The 24,947-nt window shown below is 36.5% G+C and overlaps 3 protein-coding genes across 3 annotated transcripts; 1 reads left to right on the top strand and 2 right to left on the bottom strand.

Annotated features, from left to right (window-relative positions):
- Window positions 1–963: 963 nt before the first annotated feature.
- LOC143648045 (keratin-associated protein 13-1-like) lies at window positions 964–1,920 on the bottom strand. The gene has a single exon (XM_077117656.1). It carries the CDS (start codon window positions 1,730–1,732, stop codon window positions 1,220–1,222), a length of 513 nt encoding a protein of 170 aa, XP_076973771.1. The 5' UTR covers window positions 1,733–1,920; the 3' UTR covers window positions 964–1,219.
- Window positions 1,921–14,047: 12,127 nt separating this feature from the next.
- Window positions 14,048–14,924, bottom strand: LOC143648044 (keratin-associated protein 13-1-like). The gene has a single exon (XM_077117655.1). The coding sequence runs from the start codon at window positions 14,885–14,887 to the stop codon at window positions 14,429–14,431; it is 459 nt and encodes a 152-aa protein (XP_076973770.1). The 5' UTR covers window positions 14,888–14,924; the 3' UTR covers window positions 14,048–14,428.
- Window positions 14,925–17,094: 2,170 nt separating this feature from the next.
- Window positions 17,095–17,926, top strand: LOC143648043 (keratin-associated protein 13-2-like). Its single transcript, XM_077117654.1, has one exon. The coding sequence runs from the start codon at window positions 17,134–17,136 to the stop codon at window positions 17,605–17,607; it is 474 nt and encodes a 157-aa protein (XP_076973769.1). The 5' UTR covers window positions 17,095–17,133; the 3' UTR covers window positions 17,608–17,926.
- The last annotated feature ends 7,021 nt before the right edge of the window (window positions 17,927–24,947 follow it).

Here is a 24,947-nt window from a genome sequence, read left to right as displayed (position 1 = left end):
TCTTTTTCCTTCTCACACTCACACTTGCTTCCTGGGACCATGTGCCCAATAAACTGCCAGTACCCATACATTTGTTTTTAATTCTGCCTTTTGTTGGAATCAGGCTAAGGCTAAAGTATATATTTGTTTGTTCTACTCTGCTCAGGAATTTAAGATAGTAATGTTTATGTTTTATTATGTGATTTATTACAACATTGTATTTGCTGTTATCCTTCATATTTTATTTCCTGAAACACTTAACCAGTGAGGGCTAAAAAATATTATTTAATCCATTTTTCTTGAGGTTAACATGAAAATATTTCTTGTATCAAAAGTGTGTGTTGCTCTTAGCTTGATCCACCTCGCTTCTTAGAGAAGTTTCGGGAGGCAATCTCAAACCTCCTGAACCCAGTCACTAACGGGTGGTACCGCTGTGAGTCTTTTCATACATGCGTTCAGTTAAGGCTAAGGGATTCCTAACCTGGGAAAGACAGAGATTCTGGAACTTATCCCCATCTATGATAAGCAAGACGCATGCACTGGGAGTTGAGCAAGCCTCATAATTTCAGTTAACTGAAAATTCACAGTTAATACTAGACATTTAAAAAAAATTCTGTATTCAACACCCGTTTCAAATTGCATTATTTTTACCAACATTCCTAGTATGTGTACTAACTTGTTTGTCTTCCTTAACCAACAAAAATGCATGTCCTGTATCTTGAGGCATACCTTATTGCTATTGAGAAATGTCTGTACATACAAAATAGGGATTTCCATAAAATGACTATTTCAGTCAAGAATCTATCCAGCTTCAACAAAAACTTGCTCAAATTAATGAAATTGTAAGTGCTAACATCCAGTTGCACAATTATATTGACTTGATTTAATCTCCCAAATCTTTGAATATCAAAACACTAATCAAATAAATATTTTTAAAATAATAATGCAAACAATGTATTTCAATGAAAGATTGAATATTTATTGAGTTCATTTTAATTTTCAGCTGTTTTTTGAGAAGGTTTCAATAACATATTCTATCAACACTGAAATTCTTAGAACCTGATTTTGGGTTAATCAATTTCAGAGTTGTCAGTAGATGCCTGACAGCCAGTGCTTCAATGCATGACACGTTGATATGCTGGAGATGAAAGAAAGTAAGAATAATGGTAATGGGTGTGGATGAAAAGAATGGCTGCCCTGGGTATAGATTTTGACTTACAGATTCTTTAGAATCTGGCACTTAGCAAGTTGAACAATAGAAGCCCGATCCACAGGTCGGTCTGTAGCAAGAAGGCTGGCAGCTCCTAGAAGGAAAGTAGGATGGGCAGCATAATCCGGAACCATATCCCAGGAAAGGGGAGACACGGGTTCCACAACCCAGTGATCTGAAACCAGTGACTCCACAGCCCAGGGAGTAGCAGCTTCGTGCTCCATAGCCAAGGGAACAGGTGCTCCTAGTGCCACAGCCCAGAGACTTTGTGTAAGCCGGCTGGCAGGGACTGCAGAGCACGGAGGTCCTGGGCTGGTAGCAGGACGTCGGGCAGGGGTTGGACACCGCACAGGACACCCCACAGCTGCTGGGCTTGTAGCAGGTCTCCTGACAGCCACTGTAGAGAGAGGTGCTGGGAGAGCAGAGGTCAGTGCTGTAGACCAGGTTGCTGGGGTAAGAAAAGCCGCAGGAGTAACCTGGGTACCGCAGAGAGCTCCCAAGAGAGCAGGAGGAGAAGTTTCCAGAGCAGCAGTTGGAGTACATGGTGACAGGTGAGGGGAGTTCAGCTGAGTTCCAGTGAGAAGATCTGCGTTTTCATGTTCCCTTCGGGACCGTGGCATTTATATACTGTCACCGGTGGGTGTGACACAACACAGGGCCATGGTGCTGACCTTGGACTCCCTCATTTGCATATGTGTAACTCAGCAACCTCTCAAATTGCACTTGTGTTGAAATAGATTTTCCACAAATTGAGCTTATTGGTATTATAATTTTATTGTGATGGGTAAAGCTAATGAACTACACCTATGTCATAAATGATGACTGTTGTACATGAATGCCCATGTCATCCCACACTGCTGTGACACAGTGCTCCTTACATCCAAGGTGCAGATGGCAATAGTAGCTGAAACAAACTGAGAGATGAGTATAAACAGAAAGAGAATTTGCTGAGTATTTCAAAACAAAGTGACCAAACAGGGTTCAATTGTAACAGAGTCTTGGGGAGGATCAATCTGAGTCCATTTTCCAAATAGTCTGCCATTTATGTGATGAGGTGAAGAATCATTTGAATGAAGAACACTGAGAAGTCCCAGGAGTTTCAAACATCTTTCTCTTGCCCTCTTAATTAATGGTTGATTTATCCCGAGATCTTTATAACCAAAACTTTCAAAATTAGTATATATTATGAATTTCAATTTATTTCCTTTTTTATTATCTGTATCTGTAAATATTCAGAGGTTAAGTCCTTCTTAGAATGTCTCTAGCTTCACACGGCCATGCTTTGAATAAATTTCTGACACTTCTAGACCCAGATACCATCTGACATTTTTCTTGCTATATAAGAAGTTTCTGTTTTCTGAGCCCTCTTTTCTTCTGCAGGAAGGACTGTTTACCTTTCACAAGATCTCTCTAAAGAACCTTAGAGATGGTATGTCTAAAGAGTCATAGGACATACACTTCTCCACCTCAGATAGCAGTTATTTTAATGTCTGTCTTCCTGATTTCCTAAGCTAAATTCCAGAAATTCTCCCTCTCTTTCTTTTCTCACTCTCTCTCTCATTTTCTTTCCAAGATTTTTCTGCTTTGTGATTTAATTTTGTTTTTCATTTTTATTTTCTTTTTCCTTTACTTCTTTTGCTTATGGGGTTTCTTTTTGTTTTTGGTTTGTCCCTGATGAACAATGGCTTTGCAGTTGAAGGGATGGAGCGAAGTTAGATGTATCTATTTTCATAAAGCTTTACCAGCTGCTTCTAAGCTCATTCACAAAATGTTCAATGATAAAATACAACCACTTTAATCAATTATATTTAGGAACAATTATGATAACTGTTAATGGCAATATTTTATTTTCTCAATCTTAACGTTTTGTAAAACTTGCAACAATAATGTTAAAAATCCTTCATTTTCTTCAATGAAAACGTATTTCAAGTTTTAAAAAATAATACTTTGTAGACCTTCTAAAAGGAACAGGAATGAAGAAAGAAGCAATTGGACCCAATTCAAATGGCTGTTCTGTGAGTATTTTCTGTTCTTAATTCTTTTCTCTTTACTTTATGGCCTAACAAATATAGTATGTGTCTGATCAAACAATACCATGAACACTATCCCTTCCCTATTTTTTCTGCTTTCAAACAGAGTTATTTATAAATATCTCCATGACAAAACTTAAGAGGTAAAGGGGAAACAGAAATTGCTCAGAACAGACTGGGGAGTTGAATTTGTCTTGACTGACTGTACCCTTTGTTCAAGGTTCTCATCTGAACCAGTTAACATGGCAGGAGGCATTTTTCTCTTCCTTTTACATTTAAATCTCTAAATTTTCATTCACTTTAAGTTGATATAAATTTAAGAAGAGTTTGTGAGCTCCCCAACCTTGGGATAAATTGAGACCAGATATTATGTCATTTGTTCTATATTATTTGGACAACAACATCATTTTTTAACAGTGTTATTTACCAAGTATTCAAAATTGTGGTATTTTATATAAAACTTATGACTTTCCTATGCACCCAGTGGCTTCCGATGTTTTGGTTATGGACTTCCATCTCTGGGCTATATATCAGAATGTCTTTAATCTTTGGCGTGTATGATCAACAGAATCTCATCCATGGTTTATAGTTACAACTTTGAATACCCACTCATTTCTCTTCTAAAAAAATTGCAGTCAACTTACTACTAACATGCCAGGATCTCACTTTTACTAATCATCTCAGCTAGAAGCTCAATAACTTAAATCCAATTATCCTCTTTATTTAGTATGCATCACTAATCAGTAACCATAAAATGTACTTTACCATAAAATATCTTTCCTATTATCCAACGTATATTTGAGGGTTTTAAGTATGATATTATGGAAATAATTTTCACTAGAGAAGGAAGTCATGGCTATTTTTCTGAAATGTGCTATATGCATGTTTATTCTTATAATATATTCTTAGTAGTTTCTACGGTGATATTTTTAGTTAAAATTTTTCATGCTTCAGAAACGTTAAAGATTCTGAATAATTCTGTTTAATGAAGCAGCCAAGTAGCATATGTTTTTCTATAATGCATCCAGATACCAAAGATTGAGAATGTAGATTCAAATGCATGTCCTGTACTTATTAGGTGATCCCAGGAAATGCCAGTAGGTGAGTAGGAAAATGTTACTAGGAATGAAAGAATGACAACATGAGTGCATTAAGTCAGGTACCACTGCAGAGAACTGGAGCTCAATTCTAGTAGAAAATTCCTTAAACAGGAGTACCACAAACTCTAGTGAGGCAAAACCATCCTTAGGCAGAGTTTACATATGTCCTTAGTGATCTGCCTTCAGAATATACAGGAGATAGAGGCAAAGGGTGTGGTATTGCTTTGAAAAGCAAAGATACAAGCAGTAGGGATGAGAATAAGGTGAAGTCACAGTGAATAGATAAAATGGAATGAGCAAAACAAAGAAATATTTGAAGGCATGTGGTGAGATCAGGTTATATTGCAATACTGAGTTATAGTTTAAAGAAGGTACATTTGATATAGAAATAGGAAGCAGGTTTAGACTGGTAGATTCTTGTCATACAAATGCATTTAAATGCCCTAACTTTTGGTAGGTTTCATCTACTACCATTTAAATCCTTTAGACATGAAAATGGCCATCCTCATTGTAGTTAATCACATGTTAAATCACTTCTATATATTTTGAAATGAAAATAAATCTATCACATTTATATAATATTGGCAATTCAACATTGCTTAAAAATCTGAACCCCATCCTCACACTGAGAACAGAGAAAAGTTTGTTAAAAAATGAAAAGTAATGTCTCTTTTGAAAGCACCTGAGTAATAACAAAGCATATCAGAATTGTAAAGATACTATAAGGAACCTATTTAAGTAAAAAAAAAATCATTCTGCTATTTTGAATTATCTTCCCCCTTAAAGTTACATATTAATTTTGAAAGTGGTAAATAGGAAATTTATAGAAAGGGGACAAAAATTGGAATTCAGGTCCTAACAAGTAGTTGGAGCCCAGGGAAACATTCTAAACTTTGGAGGATTAATTCCTAGAAATAAAATTGAATTGCTAATAGACAACCCCTTATAAGGACTGAAGCCCAGGTTTAAAGCATCTAAATATCTGATCCTAGCAGCCCTCCAGAAATATAAGTAAATCATATCTAGAGGAAGATAAAATCATTCAGAGTCTTTCAATAAGAAATATCGACTGCACTCTCAAAATGTGGTAGATATATGAAAGGATAGAACCAAAAAATAGAATCTTACGCAGATAGTTTAGATAATTGACATGAAAAATCAATGAAATTAATATTAAAAGTAGGAAAATACTATTTTCAAGAAATAATTATGGTTAAAGAATTAAAAATAGGGGCGGGCCGCGGTGGCTCAGCGGGCAAGAGTGCTTGCCTGCCATGCCAGAGGACCCCGGTTCGATTCCCGGCCCCAGCCCATGTAAAAAACAAACACACAAAATATAATAAAATAAGAAAATGTTTAAAAAAAAAAAAAAAGAATTAAAAATATTTTAGAGATTTGGGCACAAATCTGAATACAATGTAAAGGAACAGATTAGAAATTTTAGATATTTAAACTATAATCACTGATTTCAGAAACCCAATGGATGGGCTTAAGAGATTAGACATAATTGTACAACAATTAGTGACTGAAAAGAGGAACAGAAGGAAATTCCCAAGGTAAAGAACAAAGAACAAAATCATTGAAAATACAAAAATAAAGAGCCTAAGAGGCACATGGAACATAGTTAACATACCTTTCTTTTAAATTTAAGAAAGTGAAAAAGGAGATAAGAGAACAGAAACAAAATTTGAAGTGACTATGGATGAGAATTCACCAAAATTGATGAAAGATATCAACTCACATGGGAACTACAAGCAAACAAAATATAAGGATAAAAAATATATGAACAATGTGATTTTCTGACTTATGGAAATGATTAGAATACTGTGCTCAACTACTTCAAAGTATTCATTCTTTTCAAGTCCACAGAACATTTACCAAATTAGATACTATGCTGGGCCAAAGGACACATTTTGCCAAATTTCAAAAGAAAAGCATAAGTGGAGTAAGTTCCCTGATCATAGGGGTTTGAGCTAGAAAGCAATAGCCAAAACAGCAGCAACAAAATCAAAGAGTAAATCCTCATGTATTTAAAAATTAACTACTGTGTTTCTAAATCATCCATGATCAAAGGAAACAGCACAATGAAAATATAAAGTTTACGCAATGAAACCATTCTAAAGGAGATAGTTATAGCCTTAAACACATACATTTTAAAAAAGAAAGTCTGAACATCATGATCTAAGGTCAATATCAAGGAGTTAAAATGGGTAAGTACATTCACACAAATTAAGCAAAAAGAGTTTATAAAAGAAGTAAGAGTAGAAGTTACTGTGGAGAAAACCACATTTAAAATACGAGATCAGTAATGATAATCAGACTTCTTGGTAAAATATTGATTAACAATCTATGGAGAAACAGAAGTGGGCTGTCAAAATTTAGCTCCATAAATTATTATGTTATTTCAGATACTTCAAGAAATGCACACCAAGATGGACTTAAGGGTAAAAGAACATATTACATATGGAGGCACTTAGTAGAATTATCAGAATGTATACAAGTCTGGCCAAAAGGGGGAGAGATGGGAGAAGGTGCTTGAGGCTGCTGTGCACTTTAAAGAAGATCCCTCAGAGAACTCAGGAAATAGTCAAGCTAAAGATTGCTGTTAGAGAGGTCCCTTGTCTCAAAGGAACATGCTTCCCTGGAATTTTTGCTATCCCCAAAGCGCACTGTGCCTGAGAGGTTCCACACGAATGCATTATTACATTTCAGACCATACTAAGTGCCAATCTTTGGGTATCACACTCCCTGTGGTTGAAAATATGAAAAGTGCATTCTCAGGGCTGGACATGTACACATGATAACATGATTGGACCGTGGCTCAAATGAGATATGTTCAATTGTTTCGTTCCTTCACCTCAATAGTGTCAGGATCTGTGATGATATTCATAAGGTCCACAGTTGGTTTCCATTTGTGACTATCTCAGTTCTGTCCCTTCCTTGTAGCCATGTCTTTAAATATCTATCCAGAATTCTCTCAGGTCCTGGTCATCAACAGCCTTCAATTTGTCTTGGATAATGTTTCCTTACCTATTGGACATGAGATACTTGGTAATGGTGTGTAATTAATGAACAACTATTTTGCAGAATAAGAAGAAATTGTGACAAATAGGGTCAATCTTAATTGGTTCCTCATTAGAGTAGAAGTTTTGCATCTAATCCATTGATAATCAAGAAAGATACGTTATCACATTCCTCACACTGTAAATAAACGTCTTCACCCCACACAGGCAGAAACAAGGTACATGAAACACCAAGGAGAAAAGAAGAGGCGTTCCTGACCAAGATAGGATGAACATTAGCGTGTAATAATCATAGCATTTCTGACATAAGAGCAGCTCATTAGCTTTGTTTGGCAATAACTAAATTATAGACCTATTAATGCAATTTATGGGAAACTACATAAATGCAATTAGAGATTAGTGAGTTACACATATGCAAATGAAGGAGCACAAAGATAGAAAACTTGACCCCTTAGGGTACCACACCTATTGCTGAGTGTATATAAAGCCCAGTCCAGGTAATGACAATAAACTCAGAATCTTCTTAGTGTAATTGAGCTGAAATTCACTTCAATGGGAGATTTACCCAACTACTACACTATATATGTATATGTATCTTTTCTCACTCTCTTGGGGATTGTATGTTTTACCTAGACTTCTTCTGTGGCTCCTCCTTCCCTGCAGTCTGATCTACAGCACTGACATCTGCTCTCCAAGCTCTGCTTGCTAGGCTTCTCTCTCTTCAGTGATTATCAGGAGAACTGTGAGCTCAGCAGTTGCCACATATCATGTCATGTCCTTTCCATTCCAGATGCTTAATTAGCACCAGAGGTCCTACAACTTGTGCAGTCCCTGCCAAATGACTTACGCTGGGCCTCTACACTTTGGTCCATTGAACTTCAGACTTTTAATTCTGACTCTCCATACCTGGACTTTGCTTGGATCCTGTGGTTTCCAATCAGGAGGTTGTTGTCCCAACACTTTTTGTTTCTAAATTTTAGATCTACTTTTTGCTGCCCAAGTTACTCTTCTAGAGGCTGCCCATTTCTTTTTCACCACTCAGTTTGTGCATCTGGCTTATAGTAATCATGAGTTTTATAATCCAGAAATTTAAACCTAATACCTTCATATCAAGAACTACCCATGTATTGACCTTATCTCTTATTATTAGCATGTAAATTTGACTTGTACTGGTAACCACCATAGGTTAGTTATAACCTGAATTACAGTAAATGGAAAATGTATTCTTTAGAGAAAGATGACAAGGTGCTTCCCTCTAATAGTACAAATATGAAATACTGAAGCATATTTCTTTTTAATATATCTTCTGCTCATTTCCCACAGGACATTTTTTTCAACTTTAAAATTGACAAAAATGTTGTGTTTAAATATAAATGTTATATGACATATACACATGTTTTAAAATCATATGTTCATTTTGTGTTTTCAAATCTACTTCCAAGTATTTGTCTGAAGTTTTGCTATACATTATATTTACCATTTTTAACTTTTTTATGCAATTTTCTTATTGACATGGAAGTAATGATTTCCTATTTTCTATTTCCTCTATCAATCAGCACTTTGGCAAAATAAAAACAAGAGTACAGTTGTTAAGGCTACAAAAAATTAATGTTTTGCTTTTGTTTTGTGAGGAGTCAGTAAAGTCAATATTTTTATGGAAAATAAAATTAAGTTACAAGAAATATTAAATTTTATTTATTAATAATAATGGAAGAATGATTGCTCTTTAAAAATATATAGGATTTTGTAGAATATATGAAAAACTGGAGTGAAACTATCATTAAGTTAGATGTTAGTGAGTTAAAAATTGGTGAGGGTGCTAGGTATCCCTTTACACTCTCCTACATTCCAACATTTTTAAATATGTAAATGGTAATTAGGATTAGTAATTGATTATGATGACCAAATCATTATATAGATATTTCTTTTTTACTTTCTTGTATACTAGAACAGACAAAGGGAAATGCTTGAAATAAGTGAAATTTAATTCAGCTGCCTTGATCTCTGATAATGATTGTATATCTATTAAGCTTTTATTTTGTGATTGTAAAAACCTTGTGACTGGTCCCGCTTGTACCCCTCTTATCCTGTTTTTCAACTTTGGAGTCTTATGATCACTAAAGACAGCATCTAATGTGTATTAATCATGGGCCTTGGGTCAGCCAAAACTGACCCACTCCAATTCCAAAACTATCTGACTAGATGAAACTGGATCAAACAAGAAGTGGCTTTCCTGGCATGCATAGTAGATTAAACTTTAGACTATATGTGACCTATACCTCATTAAAATACTAAAAATCATGCCCATTACCATATTAAGGCTGCCATTTTCTTATATATATATTCTGTGACTATGCATGCCTCTCCTGAGAGTTCGTTGGAGCTACCAACTCACGGCCTACCCTGCAGATCTTGGACTCTATATTCCCACAGTTATGTGAGACACTTTTATAAATTTTATAGCTATGGATATCTCCTTATGATTCTGTTTCTCTAGAGAATCCTAGCTAATACACCCCCCACCCCAAATATTTAGTCTCAAGTCAAATACAACATTGCTAAAGTTACAAATGATAAAGATTCTTACTTCGAAGGCAATCACATATCTTGGTTTATTCCTGTTGTCCCAGAACCCTGTCCCATTTGGCAATTGTCTCACATTTTTTTCACTTTTATTTATAATCAGAAGTAGTTACATTAATTAGCCATGGATGGTTTAGGAAACAGCCACTTACCTTCCATGTAATGGGATATAAGACACACACCATGAAGACATTTTTCACTTTAAAGGATTGTTAATTGCTAAAGAAGATAAGGCTTTCTTACTCTTTTATTTTCCCCTCCCCTTTTCTAAACAAAAGAGCACTAACACCATCCTTTAAAGAAGAACTTAGAGAACAATTGCTAAAAAGCAAATTAACTTCAGTTACTACAAGGGATTGAACAAGCTAAACCTTCAAATTTCAGTGGTGGGTCATTTGCTGTCTTAGTTTAGCCAGTACAGCTATGGACACTTCCATAGTCTGCCATATGATGTATCAATAGTCATGAGGCCACCAATAGGGAGAATAAGTGCAAAATTTGAGAATTACTGGTTAAAACTATAAGAAATACATGTATGAAATTGAGCATGAGAATTTCTGCTTTAGAACATATAAAATATTATCTGCATTATATGGCCATGGAGGTTTGTCTACTTATTGGATTGCATACATGTATAATCATTCATTTCATTGTTAGGTATCCCTACCTAACAATTTGCAAAGTACTTTCAGGTGCAATGAGCCAAAAAGAAAAGTTCTAGTACTATGTTTCTATTGCTAAAGAATACTGATGGTGAATATATAACTTATATAAAAATTTGATGGTATTTACTATCCAGAATGTGTTCAGTGATAACATTCCACATGAAACATAAGACATAACTTTGCTAAAGAAATATCAATGTCTACTTCCAAATAATTGAAATTTTAAGAATACTTCTTGCAAAAATGATGATTTATCATTAGTACTTTTACAGAGTGCATTGATTTGTCACTCACATATATTTTCATTCTGGTCAATTAACTATTCAGGATTATTTTAGCTCATGTTAAATTCCAAGGTTTAGTGCATGGGTGGTTCAGTGGTAGAATGCTCGCCTTCCACATGAGAGACCCAGGTTCAATTCCCGCACCTTGCACTTCCCCCCACACCAAAAAAACCCCAAGGTTTTTGTGCATGAGCTAAAGAAATGAATAGAGCACTGATGAAGTGTTCCTCCATTACCAGAAGGAAAAGCTCACAGCAAATTAGATGAAGCCAGCGTTATGTCAGTATTGTCAAAAACTTCAAAAAGAAAATGAATTAATTCGAATAACAGTTTGATTTTTATATCCATTTCAAAGAATCAAAGTAAATTTATCAAATATTTAAAATGGAATTTTGAGAATCTAATGAAATTCTGTTAAAAAGTTAAAGATAAAATTATTTGTGGTCTCAGTAATAAAATAAATGAAACTTTGGTTATGGATAATATCATGGTTAACAAATAAGAAAGATTCCTATAGAATGGAAATGCAGTTGTAATTGTGAAAAACATGTAAATCATAATTATATCCAATCAAGCTATATTCTAGCAGTCAAAATGGAAGCTGTAATTTAAAAAATTAAACATTATTTAACATCTATTATAAACTATTTTGGTAATCAATGTTTTTCTTACTTTGTTATTTTCTCCTTGCACTTCTGTTTTTTCTTTTATTAATAACTTTGTGCCTGTTTTTTGTGGATTTTAGGTCATTATTAGTAATTTCACCCTGTTTCTTGCTGGGGCTGTGTGTGTTGCCATTTTAGATTCTCAATCTTTCTTGCACACCTTATGTTACTCATTCTTCCTGTATTACTACATTCCTCTCCTCAAGAACTTCTCAGTGACATTCTACAGGTGGTATCCACTATTCCAGAGATATTCTCACACAAATGAGAATGGAGTTTATAGGCTTAGGGATATGTCACATGAGTTAGGCAATTTCAGTTTTTTTTTCTAGAGACTCCTTTCTAAGATAACAGGTGTTTTGTACTAGAAGTTTAGAAGAAAGATAAGAAATCTGTCAAGTTACATAACAATGTTCTTTATCTCCTTAGATTACTTTTTTAATTTTAATTTATTAACCAGAAGCTGATTCTCTTCAGATTTTTTGGTTACAGGTGTTGAATACATAATGTGCAGATATGAGAAAGAGGCCCAAGGTTTCTTAACTATAATTATCTATACTGCTAGTTATTGAGGAAGAAATTGTCTTGATTCCTATCATCTTGAATCCTAATTTGAGTAAACTAAGTAACACTAATTATGATAATTAAAAGCAACAGTACAATAGTTTTCATAACCCTCAGGATCTCTAAAAATTTCCTTTTGAACCGCCCATCATCAACTATTTCTCTATCAGCTTCTAATTGGTTATTGTAATGCATACAATGTTTTGGAAAGAAATGAGTTCACCATTCCTTCACCTTCTTTCCCTAAATTGCATTTTATTTTACCTCTTTATTGTGTATACCACTCATGAGTCTAGATCAAATAAGAGTTTTCACCTGTTCAGATGAAGCAATTTCAGTAGTACCAATGGTACTCAGGGCTCTTTGGTTAAAATAAGATTTGAAAATTAAAAATAAAAGTGTTGTAAATAACGCCAAAACAAGATCATTTAAGAGAACGGTTTCTGCGAGCTCTTTAATCTCTATCCTTTGGCAAGCGTCTAATCCTCCCTTGAGTCTACATTTCTTCATGTCTGAATAGGTCTGAATACATAATGTTTGCTTTCTCACAGGACTGTTTGAGTAACAACTGAAAATGGTATACCAGATATTCCTTTGGCTCTCTTTTAAATCTTGAGACACTCACCTAACATTAAAGACTAGCTATGGTGAGAACTTTCATGGAGACTCCAACTTACTTTGCGCATTCATCAATCATATGTAAGAGCTCTTTCATTTTCTATATGTGCATCTCCCAGATCACAACTAAGAAAAGAGAAATAGCTCACTGTCGACTCCTCAATTGCATAGTTGTGCAGTTCCAGGAAGTTAATATACATGTGGAACAATGTTCAAGCAATGGGTGGTAGAAACTAATGGATAAATGCTTATCTCTGTTGATCATATACTGAAGTAGATTATTCTGAGAGTGATTGCATACATTCCCAGAAAGTCCTGGAAGGATTGAGTTCCGGTTGTCCACTGTATATCGATTTTTAAAGCATGCACTTTTATGGGATTTTCTCTTTCCTTCTCACACCCAACAAGCTTCCTGGGAACATGTGCCGAATATATTGCCTGCAACCACATACTTGTTTTTAATTCTCCTCTCAGAAAGAATTGGGATAAAACAGAAAAACAAATGAAAAACTTGCTCAATGCTGCTCAGAAATTTAAAATAGTAATGGTTATGTTTTATTATTTGATTAACTATAACTTTCTACTTGGTAATATCCTTAGTACTTCATTATTTCCTGAAACACTTGACCTGTGAAAGCCAAAAATGACATTTTTGTTTAGATAAACTTGAAAGATTTTATTCTGAAATAAAATGTGTATGCTGCTCTTAGCTTGATTCAGGTGGTGCCTTAGAGAAGCATGAGGAGGGAATCTCACACATCCTGCACCCAGTCACTCCCCACCTGGTGCCACCGTAAGTCTCTTCACACATGCTTACAGTTAAGACTAAAGGATTCCTCACCTAGGGAAGGAGGGATTCTTGTACCTTTCCTCACCTACAATGATCAAATTGTCTGCCCTTGAGTATTAAGCCTCATTTACTCTCTTAATTAAAAACTCACAATCTGAAACTCACAATCTGAGATGTAACAAATTTCTATGTATTCAGCACTTCTTTTAAAGTATTTCGAATTGTTCCTGCAAGCATTCCTAGTATATGTACCAACTTCTTTGTTTTTCTTAATCAGCAGAAATGCATGTCTTCTACTTCGAGGCATTCCTCACTGCTGTTGAGAAATGTCTGTATATACAAAGCAGGGGTTTCCATAAAATGATTACTTCAATGAAGAATCTACCTAATGTCAACAAAAGTTTTTCAAATCTTTCAAATTGTAAGTGCCCAATATCCAGTTGCATAGTTACATTGACTTGATTTCAGCCCCCCAAATTATTGAATACAAAACACTAGTCAATCAAGATTTTAAAAATAATAAGGCAAACAACATATTTCAATTCCAGACTGAATCAATTTATTAGCTTTAAATTTTGATATTTAGCTGCTCTTGGAGAAAAATTCAATAGCATAGATTGACTTTGCAAATTGTATAGCATAGATAGCAACAGTACAGTTATTAGGATTAATTATGAATTAATCATAAATTTCTGACCCTATTAGAGGTCATCTGAAAGCCAGTACTTCAATGCTTGATTGGCAGAGACTAGACAATATGCTGGAGATGCCAGAGAGTAAAGACAGTGGTAACTGGTGTGAATGAAAAGTATAGCTGCTATGAAAACAGAATTTGACTTCAATAGCCAAAAGAATCTAGAAACTCAGCAAACTGACTGATAGACGCCCAATGCACAGGTTGATCTATAACAAAAAGATTAGCATTTTCTAGAAGCAAAGTAGGGTGGGCAGTAAAATCCAGATCGATATCCCAGGAGAGGGAAACTGCCGATTCCACAACCCAATGATCTGAAACCAGTGGTTCCACAGCCCAGCGAGTAGCAGCTTCTTGCTCCATAGCCAAGAGTACAGGTGCTCCTAGTGCCACAGTCCAGTGACCTTGGGTAAGTCGGCTGGCAGGGACTGCAGAGCACGGAGGTCCTGGGGCGGTAGCAGGAAGTCGGGCAGGGTTTGGACACCGCACAGGACACCCCACAGCCGCTGGGCTTGTAGCAGGTCTCCTGACAGCCACTGTAGAGAGAGGTGCTGGGAGAGCACAGGTCAGTGCTGTAGACCAGGTTGCTGGGGTAGGAAGAAACACAGGTGGAGCCTAGGTGCCGCAAAGAGCTCCTAAGAGAGCAGGAGGAGAAGTTTCCAGAGCAGTATTTGGAATACATGTTGATGGGAGAAGTGAATTCAGCTGACTTCCAGTGAGAAGATCTGTGTTTATGTTACATTGTGGACTGGGGCATTTATATACTCTCACCCATGGGTGTGGTGCACTATAGGGTCCTCGTTCCTACCTTTGACTCATGCATTTATATTTGTGTAACTCACTAATCTCTCTAATTGTAGTTGCATTTAATTAGATTTCCCACATATTATGTTTATTTTATTGGTGCTATAATTTTGTTAAAGTACAAAGCCAGTGAACTACGCCTATGTTTGAAAAGATGACTATTTTATCTTAATTCACCTTCCAGGAAAGTGAATTCTTTTCCTCTGGTATATGCTTCCTGTCTTCCTACATAGGCTTTGCAGGTGGAATTTGTCTTCATAATAGAGAGGAATAAGACAATATCAATATTCTTCAGGATTGATGGCTCAAAGGCACGGCTTCCATAAAGAGGGGCAGCCTTCACAAAAAATGATTTGTCTTGCCACCATTTATTCTCATTAATCAAAATTAGTTTGTGATAACTGTTACAAAATCAATACAAACTAATATACCAGTTACTGCTGTCACACTGCATGTCTGACATTCAGTGAAGAGAGATCAATAATAGCTAAAACATAGAGACTGAGAGATGGCTAGAAACAAGAAAGAGAATTTGCCATGTATTTAAAGGTAAGATAATCAAACAAGACTAAATTGAAATGGAGTCAAGGGAAGTTTGATATGGACACATTTGTAGAAGGTCAAAGAACAAGAAACTTGTGTGATGAGGGGAGGAAACTTTTGAACCAGGAAAACAGAGAAGACCCAAGACTTTCAGATTTCTCTTCTTTTACATTCTTAAACTATGATTTGCTTAATCTCAGTGTCTTCATAATAAAAACTCAAAATAATATATCTCACGACATTCAATTTATTGTCCTTTTTATCATATATGTGAGACATCTTCCTACTTTTCTCACTTTAAGAAAGAGAATGATCAGCTTTCTTAGTAACAAAAGGACGGCAATCTCAAGACATGACATAGGTGGTAAATTTTAGCTCTATAACTTATTGTTTAAGTCCAGATCTTAGAGAAGCAGACACAAAGACAGACTTAAAGGTACAATAATTTTATTGTGGAAATGTCTTTCAGAAAACATTTTAGGAAATGAAAGAAAGCCAGTAAAGTTCAGGTTGTGCTCCAAGTCTGACCAAGCGAAGGAGGGATGAAAGGAAGTGCCTGAGATTGTCAGGCAGTCTAAGGTCATCAAGGATTGCTACAGCCAAAGTTGACTGTCAAAGAGTTCTTTGTGTCCCAGGAAAAAGCTTCTTGTTATCTTTGCTGTACTCAATCATTACCTGGAAGCTGCCAGTGTAAAGTATACTCAAGCACAAATGCATCATTACATTTCAGACCATGCCAGATCAGTTAAACCTCTAGTAGTTAAAGAACTATGATATATATTCTCAGGTTTGGCATAAGTACAGATGATAACATGATTGGGCCACAAACTTAATCAGATATGTTCAATTCTCTCTTTCCTTCATTTCAGTTGTATCAGGATCTTTGATGCTCTTCAAAAGGATCCAGTTGGCTTCCATTTGTGACTATTACAGTTCAGTCCCTTCCTATAACCATGTATTTGTGCAGAATAGTCTCAGATCCTGGTCATCACCAACCTTCAATTTGTCTTGACTAATATGTTTCTCTACCAATGGGCATGAGACACTTGGTAAAATATAATCAAAGAACAATTATTTTGGAGAATGAGAAAGAATAGTGACAAGTAGGGTCAATCTTTAGTTGGTTCCTCATTAGGGTAGAAGTTATGCATCTAATCCAGTGATACTCAAGGAAGATATTGCATCAATTCCCCACCTTTAATTAAAGATCTTCAACCAGCATATCCAGAAACATGACATATGGAGCATATACTAAGAGGAAAAGGAGATACTGGCATGATAGATGAGTATTAGTGTATAATAGTCATAGCATTTCTGGCATAAGAGAAGTTTATTGGCTTTGTGATGTAACAACAAAATTATAGCATCCATTAATATAATTTATGAGAAATTAGACAAATGCACTTACAAAGAGATTATTTAGTTGCACATATATTAATGAGGGAGCATAAACATGGAAAGTATGAACCTGTAGGATTCCACACATATTTTAGAGAGTATATAAATGCCCTGGTCCACAATGTAACATTAAAACACAGATCTTCTCACTGGAAGTCAGCTGAATTCACTTCTCCCATCAACATGTATTCCAAATACTGCTCTGGAAACTTCTCCTCCTGTTCCCTTGGGAGCTCTCTGCGGCAACTAGGCTCCACCTGTGTTTCTTCCTACCCCAGCAACCTGGTCTACAGCACTGACCTGTGCTCTCCCAGCACCTCTCTCTACAGTGGCTGTCAGGAGACCTGCTACAAGCCCAGCAGCTGTGGGGTGTCCTGTGTGGTGTCCAACCCCTGCCAGACATCCTGCTACCGCCCCAGGACCTCTGTGCTCTGCAGTCCCTGCCAGCCGACTTACCTGAGGCCGCTGGACTGTGGGCCGAGGAGCACCTGTACTCTTGACTATGGAGCAAGAAGCTGCTACTCACTGGGTTGTGGAACCACTGGTTTCAGATCACTGGGTTGTGGAACCCGCAGTTTCCCTCTCCTGGGATATCGATCTGGATTTTACTGCCCACCTTACTTTGCTTCTAGAAGTTGCCAGTCACCTTGTTACTGACCAGTCTGTAGATTCCGTTTCTACTGATCAATCTGCTGACTGGCCAAGCCGATTGGGGCAATGCTCTTATATTCTGTACTAACATTATCTATTGTCTTAGTTTTCTCCACTAAAAGTTATCCTAATATTCCTTGATTATCAGCTTCTCTTTTCCCTCTGACCCAGAAACACTGTCTGGAAGGCTCACTCTGTCTATCTACAAAATTAATGGCTAACCCAAATTGCATGTCTGATGGAATTTATGTTTTGGCATTTCTCACAAAAATAAATGGGAAGTCAAATAATTTTACTCTAATAAACTCTCCATTCTGTAAACAAATATCCTGTTGGTAATCTTATTCACCACTAATGCACTGGCTATGATTTCTGGTATTGTTCCTTTTGGAATTTGTAATGTTGAGATGTAAAGGGCTTGGTCTATTCTTTTCCATTCTTTAAGAAAAAATTTTCTGCATGTCCATAGTTTTCGATTACAGCATTTCTCTTAAGCAGAATTTGTTCACTCAATGAATATGTACCATGCATTTCTATGAACAGACAATTCCTTGATAAAGGGAACAAAATTTTGATTTGTATGAAGGCCTATACAGGAAGAAAATTAAAATGGGAGACTAGTGTTTGGTGAAAGTTTTCAGAAAATAGTGCTTGTGATTGTTAGGTAATCATAGTCCAATATGTTCACATATTTTTTTCACTGGCTAAATCCCTGGACCCAAACCAGTATTTTGAATCTGCTCAAATTATTCCCATTTGTATAAAAAGGAAGGAAACAAAACTGAGATGTGAGGAACTAGTTTCAGCAGGGTTACACCAGGGTACTTTACCAACATATAAACTGAATTTAACTGAAAACAAACCTTGTATATCATTTAAAATGACTGTTTCAGTTATAACTTGAACTGTGTATACCATTATGCTTTTTTATATCCAAGTGATGAAAGAAAGTACTACGGTAGTGTGACAGTAGTTGGGGACATATTTACATATGTAAGTGTTCAAATGTTTTTCCTATTCTTTATTCTGTAAGATCCTTGAAACTCCCTGAAATTTGGAAATGGAATTCAAAGAGTATTAGAGATTTGGAAAAAGCCCCAGTCTTTTATCACAGTCATCTTGTAATATCCTCTGACCTCCTCTATTCCCAATGTAATAATATGAATTTTAAAAGGAGTTACAGGGCTCATCAATTTCAACCTACTTATTCTACAGAGGTGGAAATTCTAACACAGAGGTGTTACATAGAATTCTCAAAGCAAGATTAATTACTCAGCATTTGTTGAGCTATAAGAAGTTATTTTGTTATATTCACTGTGACATTCTCTTTTATCTCCTCTTCCCTATTCTCCTCCTTTCCTTTGTCTATCTCCTTTATTCTCCTCCTCCTCCTCCACTATATTTAGGAATTAGTCACGTATCTATACAGCTAGAAGAAATATTAAAGGATTTTTTTTAATTTGGAAAAATTAGCTATCGCACTATAAATATTTAATGATAAATAGTATAGTCCTCTGTTAACTCAATCCTCCTTGTTGCAAAACTTCATTGAATTTTTTTTTTTCATTTTAATGATCCAATCCTGGCTTGCCTTGTAATAGCTGACTAGTGCCATGTTTGGTTAAATGTTCATGTGGAGCACTATTTTCTGGGGTCTCAATTTTCAGAAGTCGAGAATTTTCAGTACATCAATTTCTGGTTTTTTGCACTCAAAAGTTCAAAAAACTGAAAGTCTATCCCTTTCTTGTGCCATGGTACTACAAGCTGCAAGGAGAAACCAGGCTGCATCCTCCACGTTTAGCTTGGAAATTTCCTCAGCCAAGATAATCAGCCAGATCATCACATTCAAATTCTCCTTTCCATCCAGCAGCAGGATTCAATTTTGCCAAATTCCTTGCCATTTTAAAACAAGGGTCACCTCCTTCCCATTTTCAACAATACATTCCTCTAAGGCTTCAATGGAAGTATCTGCAGAGTTCATGTTTCTACCCACAGTGTCTTCAAAGCAATCTAGGCTTTCTCTGCCAAGCTCCTCACAATTCTTCTAGAATCTCCTCCTTATTCTTTTAAAAAGCTGTTTCAAATACAAATGTTTGGTATTTACTAATGTAGCAGCAGCCCACTCCTCTGGTACCAAAGTCTGCTTTAGTTTGCCAATGCTTCCAGAATGCAATACATAAGAAATGGGCTGAGTTTAATAAAGGGGATTTATTTAGCTAAAAATTTACAGTTTTTCAGAGAAAAGGCAACTGGCTTCCCTCTGACTTTCTCTGTCGCATGGGAAGGCACACAGCAATGTCTGCTTGCCTTCCCTTCAGGCTTCTGGGTTCAAATGGCTTTCTCAGGATTGATTCCTCTCTGCATCTCTAACATCTGGGTCTGAGCTGTTCTGAGTACTGAGCTGAGGTGTCTTGGGCTGCTGAGCACCTTCTCTCTCTTCTGACCTCTCCTTTTAAGTCTCATTCATTGAAGTAGGCACTCCCCTTGGCCAACCACAGATGTATTCAGCCATAGACATAATTCACATGCTGATGATTTAAGTCCACAGCAACAGATCAACTCTACACCATCACCTGGCCAAGTGGACACCTGAACCTAAGTACTATACCTACTGGCCATTTTGAGAATCTCGTTCTAACTTCGGCAGTTTGAGATCTCCCTATTCAAGAAGTCTTTCAATAAATCTGCAACACTGATTATGCTTGTGATTTTGTGTCTTTTGACATCAAGATTTCATAAACAGGAGTGTTTTTCTGGCTTTTCAGGAATACACTGGTCTCTTAGTTTCCTATTGATGCCATAGAGTATTATATCACAATTAAATTGTTTTGAGGCCAAAAGTCTGACATGGTCTCACTGGGTTAAAATCAAGTTGTTGGCATGGTTATGTTTCCTTTTATAGGTTTTATGAGAGGACTTGTTTCCTTGTCTTTTTCATCCTCTAGAAGCCACCTGCATTCCTTTGTTCATGAATCCCTTCCTCCATCTCCAAAGATAGCAACATGGATTTAGTTATTCTCATATCACATCTCTCTAATCCATACTTCTGCCTTCCTCTTCCACATTTAAGGACAATTGTGATTAAATTAAGCCTACCCAGTTCATCCATGAACATCTCCCTATTTTAAGGCCAGCTGATTAGCAGTCTTACATCCATCTTCAACCTCAATTCCCCTTTTCAATAAAAGGTAACATAGTCACAGTTTCCAGCTTTTAAAGCATGGATGTCTTAGAGAGGGCATTTTTCTGCCAGTTACACTGTTAAACAAGCAAATGTGTAAAAAAATAATTCAGATATTTATTTCATTCAAATTAGACATTATAATTGATGAAGGGCTCACAAATACATAATGAAATTCATTGTTGGGTCAACAACTTGTAATACATAAACTGTACATGAATTTTTATATAATATCTCATTTCATGTTGTCAAAAGACACAAAGTCATCAGCATAATCAAAGCTGCAGATTTATTGAAAGACTTCTTGAACAAGGAAATCTCAAAGTGGGGAGAGTAGAATGAAATTCTCAAAATGGACAGTAGGTTATAGTGGTCTGTAAATGCAACTAGGGGACTTCTCTCTAAGTGGGATGTTACCGTGATTGGTTGACATTTAAATTTGCCATTACATATGAGGGTTTTGCAAAGCAGGAAACATATATGTTGGTTACTATGGCATATTTGCCTATTTTGAATAGACTTTCCCAACCAGAGAAAGATCAGCTAATCACTAATTGTGGAAAAATTATAACTTTTTTGGGACCACTATATGTCCTTGGACAGTTCTTATCTTTTGAAATGTTTCTTGTAATTTCAAAAAGGATTGATCCTGGCAACTTCCAATGCGGGTGGCCATTTTATATTACTTAACAAAGTTGAAAGTAAAGATAAGGACACCTTTTTATTTTAAACGGGAATATAATGTCCCCTGAGCTGATCTCTTCTGATTACCACTTAGGAAACTGTCGGCCTCCCCCATTCCAAGTCTCTAGCAACACTCTGAATTTTCCAGAATACATATTGTATTCTATTTCTATTCCAGGCCCTACCAAGTTAGTCCCAATCTACATGACTAAAGGGAGGATAGCTATCACTTACATGGCTCATGTCAATTGGCTTCCTATTTTCCAGGTCACTTCCATTGCATTCTCTGACAGACGCATAACATTGTAGTTTTAGAATCCAAGGGTCCAGTGCCAAGTTTAGTGTCCATACATATATGATTCCAGCAGCTCTCGATTATCTGTCTACCAACCAGTTTGGAGTTCTAATTTCCAAGAATTAATGTAATCAGCTTTCCAGAAAGTGTTCTCCTGAATCATTTCTGTGCACTTGATTTCAACAAATCTTATTTATTTTCTGTCTCATTAGCTAATATGGAGAGCAGCATTGTCTGCCCTACTTCCTGTTCTCAATGTTTATTCTTAGTCATGTCTCAGAACACACTGTCAAACATTCTGTCAATAACATCATTTTCCACAAATATTCATGGAACATTTATCATGAGCCTGGATCTGTGCTATGGTAGTATACTGATTGATAGATTTTTAAAGGACAGTGTATTTGTTTATTACTCCTTAATGAAAGCTATATTAAGAAAATGTGTGGTCTCCGTTTTGCCTTTGGCTGAGAAGGAAACAAAGAAAATGAATATTAAACAGAAAATTATTAAATTAAAATAATTATTTGCTGGGAATGAGAAGTTTTTGATGGCAAAATAACTCACACTAAAGGTCTTACTTTGTCTTAGGGGTCATGGAAAGTTTTCCAGAGTTTGACAGTTGAGTTCATGCATCAACTTGGCCAGGAAGTGATGTCCAGTTGTTTGGTCAAGAAAGCATGGGCCTAATTATTACTGTAAGTATATTTTATGGATTAAAGTGTCACTGGCAAAGGAACATGCTGTTTGGAACCTTTAGCAGTCCTTGATAGGAATAGGAGACTCACACCATTAACTCTTAGGATTTTGGAGCAAATTCTTGTCATCCTCAGCAGACAACTGCTTTCCTTTTGAGAAAGAGCTTTTGGCCTACTACTGGGCCATAGTAGAGAATGAACATTTAACCATGGGCCACCAAGTTATGGCCACCATGAAACCTGAGTTGTTTATCACGACCTGGGTGTTGCTTGACCCATCAAGCCATAAAGTTGGAGATACATGGGAGCATTTCATCATAAAATGGTAGTGTAATATATGAAAAATGATTTGAGCAGGTCCTGAAGGCACACATAAGGTACATGAGAATTTAGCCCAAAAGCCCATGACCTCCACACCTACTACTTTCCCTTCTCTTTCCCAGCCCACAGCTATGATCTTTTTAGAAATTCCTCACACTTAGTTGACTGAGAAAGAGAAGAATTAACTGAGGAAGAAGAAACTAAGGCCTGATTTACAATGGGTTTGCATGATATACAAGTCCATGCAAAAGTGGACAGCTGCAGCACAAGAGTCCCTGTCCTGGATATCACTGAAGGATAGTAGTGAAGGGAATTTCTCTCAATGGGCAAAACTTCAAACATTGCACTTAGTTGTTCATTTTGCTTATAAGGAGCTAAGGTCATAGGTGTGCTTGTATACTTACTTCCTGGCTGCCCCAGTGGTTTTACTGGATGTATGGAGACTATGCCAGTTTGAATTTATTCTGTAGTTCAGAAAAGCCATGCATGAATCCTGGCTTAGTTTTGAAGGGATAGCCATTTATTTTAATCCTGATTTAATATTGTAGGCTGAGCAATTTTTATTAGATTATCTCTATGGAGATGTGCCATGCCCAATTGTGGATGTGACCTTTTGATTAGATGGAGATGTGATTCTTTCCATTCTAAATGGGCCTTGATTAGTTTACTGGAGTTCTTTAAAAGGGGAAAGATTTGGAAGAACTGACAAAGATGTTAACCAATGCAGAAACGTGGAAAACAGTTGCATAAAAGCTGACAGAGCCCACACAGAGAGACACCTTTGGAGATGCAGGAGGAAAACACCCCTGGGAAAATGAGAAGCCAGGAAAGAAAGCTAGCACACATCAGCATATGCATTCCCAGATAAGAGAGATGTTCTTGACAGCATCAGCCTTTTTTTTTTGAGTGTAGATGATCTTCTCTTGGTGCCTTAATTTGGACATTCTCATGGCTTTAAAACTGTGAACTTGTAATGCCATAAATTCCCCTTTTAAAAGCCATTCCATTTCTGGTATGGCTTAACAAATTAATACAATGACCAGGAATGAACATGATTGGAAAATTGGTTAAAAAAAAAAAAGCTACCTGTATAGACCTTTTGGAGTGGGCAAAAAAACATGAAGATATTTGTTTCCCTTAAGAATGCTCACCAGGGGCGGGCCGCGGTGGCTCAGCGGGCAAGAGTGCTTGCCTGCCATGCCGGAGGACCCCGGTTCGATTCCCGGCCCCAGCCCATGTAAAAAACAAACAAACAAACAAAATATAATAAAACAAGAAAATGTTTAAAGATGTTTCCCTTTCTTCCTCCCTTCCTTCCTTCCATCCTTCCTTCCTTCTCTCTGTCTTTCCTTCCCTTCCTCCCTCTCTCTAAAAAAAAAAAGAATGCTCACCAGAGGGTGATGTCAGTAGAGAAAGATTTAAATAATCAAGTGGATAAGATGATCCATACTGTGGAAACCAGTGACCTCTTTCTCCAGTCACTCATGTAATTGCTGAATGGGCTCAAAAAAGTGGCCATGGTGGTAGGGATATAAATAATTCATTGGCTCAGCAACATAGAACTCCTGGTTACAGCCACTGGACTACGCTAAATCTTCCAGCAGCAGAGACCAACTCTCAGTCCTCAATATGGCACCACTCGCCAAGGAAAAGAAGCCTGCTACCTAGTGACAGATTGATTAAATTAGATCACTTCCATCATTGAAGAGGAATAACTGGAATGGATACATACTCCAGATAAGTTTGCTATCCCTGTATGCAATACTTCTGTCAAAACTATCAATTGTTGACTTAAAAAATGCTTATCCATCTACCATCATGACATTCCATGCAACTTTTTTTTTATGATCAAGGAACCCATTTCACACAAATGAAGTATGCAAATGAGCACATTCTTATGGAATTCACTGGTTTTACCATGTTCCCCATCATCTTGAAGCAGCTAGATTGAAAGAATGGTGGAATGGCCTATTGAGGACAAACGAGAGATATTTGTAAAATTAAGATTTATAGAAGTGTCACAAGCAACTTTGAGAGTGCAAGAATACCAAATCTGTAGACAGGCTGCAAGCCTGGTAACTCTGATGACAGGTCTTGACATCTCCCCAGGAGAAGCTCACTAGCTGAAGTAGCAGAGAAGTATCTGCCTTTTCCCTTAAAAATCTTT

This window comes from Tamandua tetradactyla, chromosome 10 (genome assembly GCF_023851605.1).
Source record: "Tamandua tetradactyla isolate mTamTet1 chromosome 10, mTamTet1.pri, whole genome shotgun sequence".
In the NCBI taxonomy this organism is placed as follows: domain Eukaryota; kingdom Metazoa; phylum Chordata; class Mammalia; order Pilosa; family Myrmecophagidae; genus Tamandua; species Tamandua tetradactyla.
The sequence above is the reverse complement of the archived record's forward strand: the minus strand, read 5'-3'. Positions and strand labels throughout refer to the sequence as shown.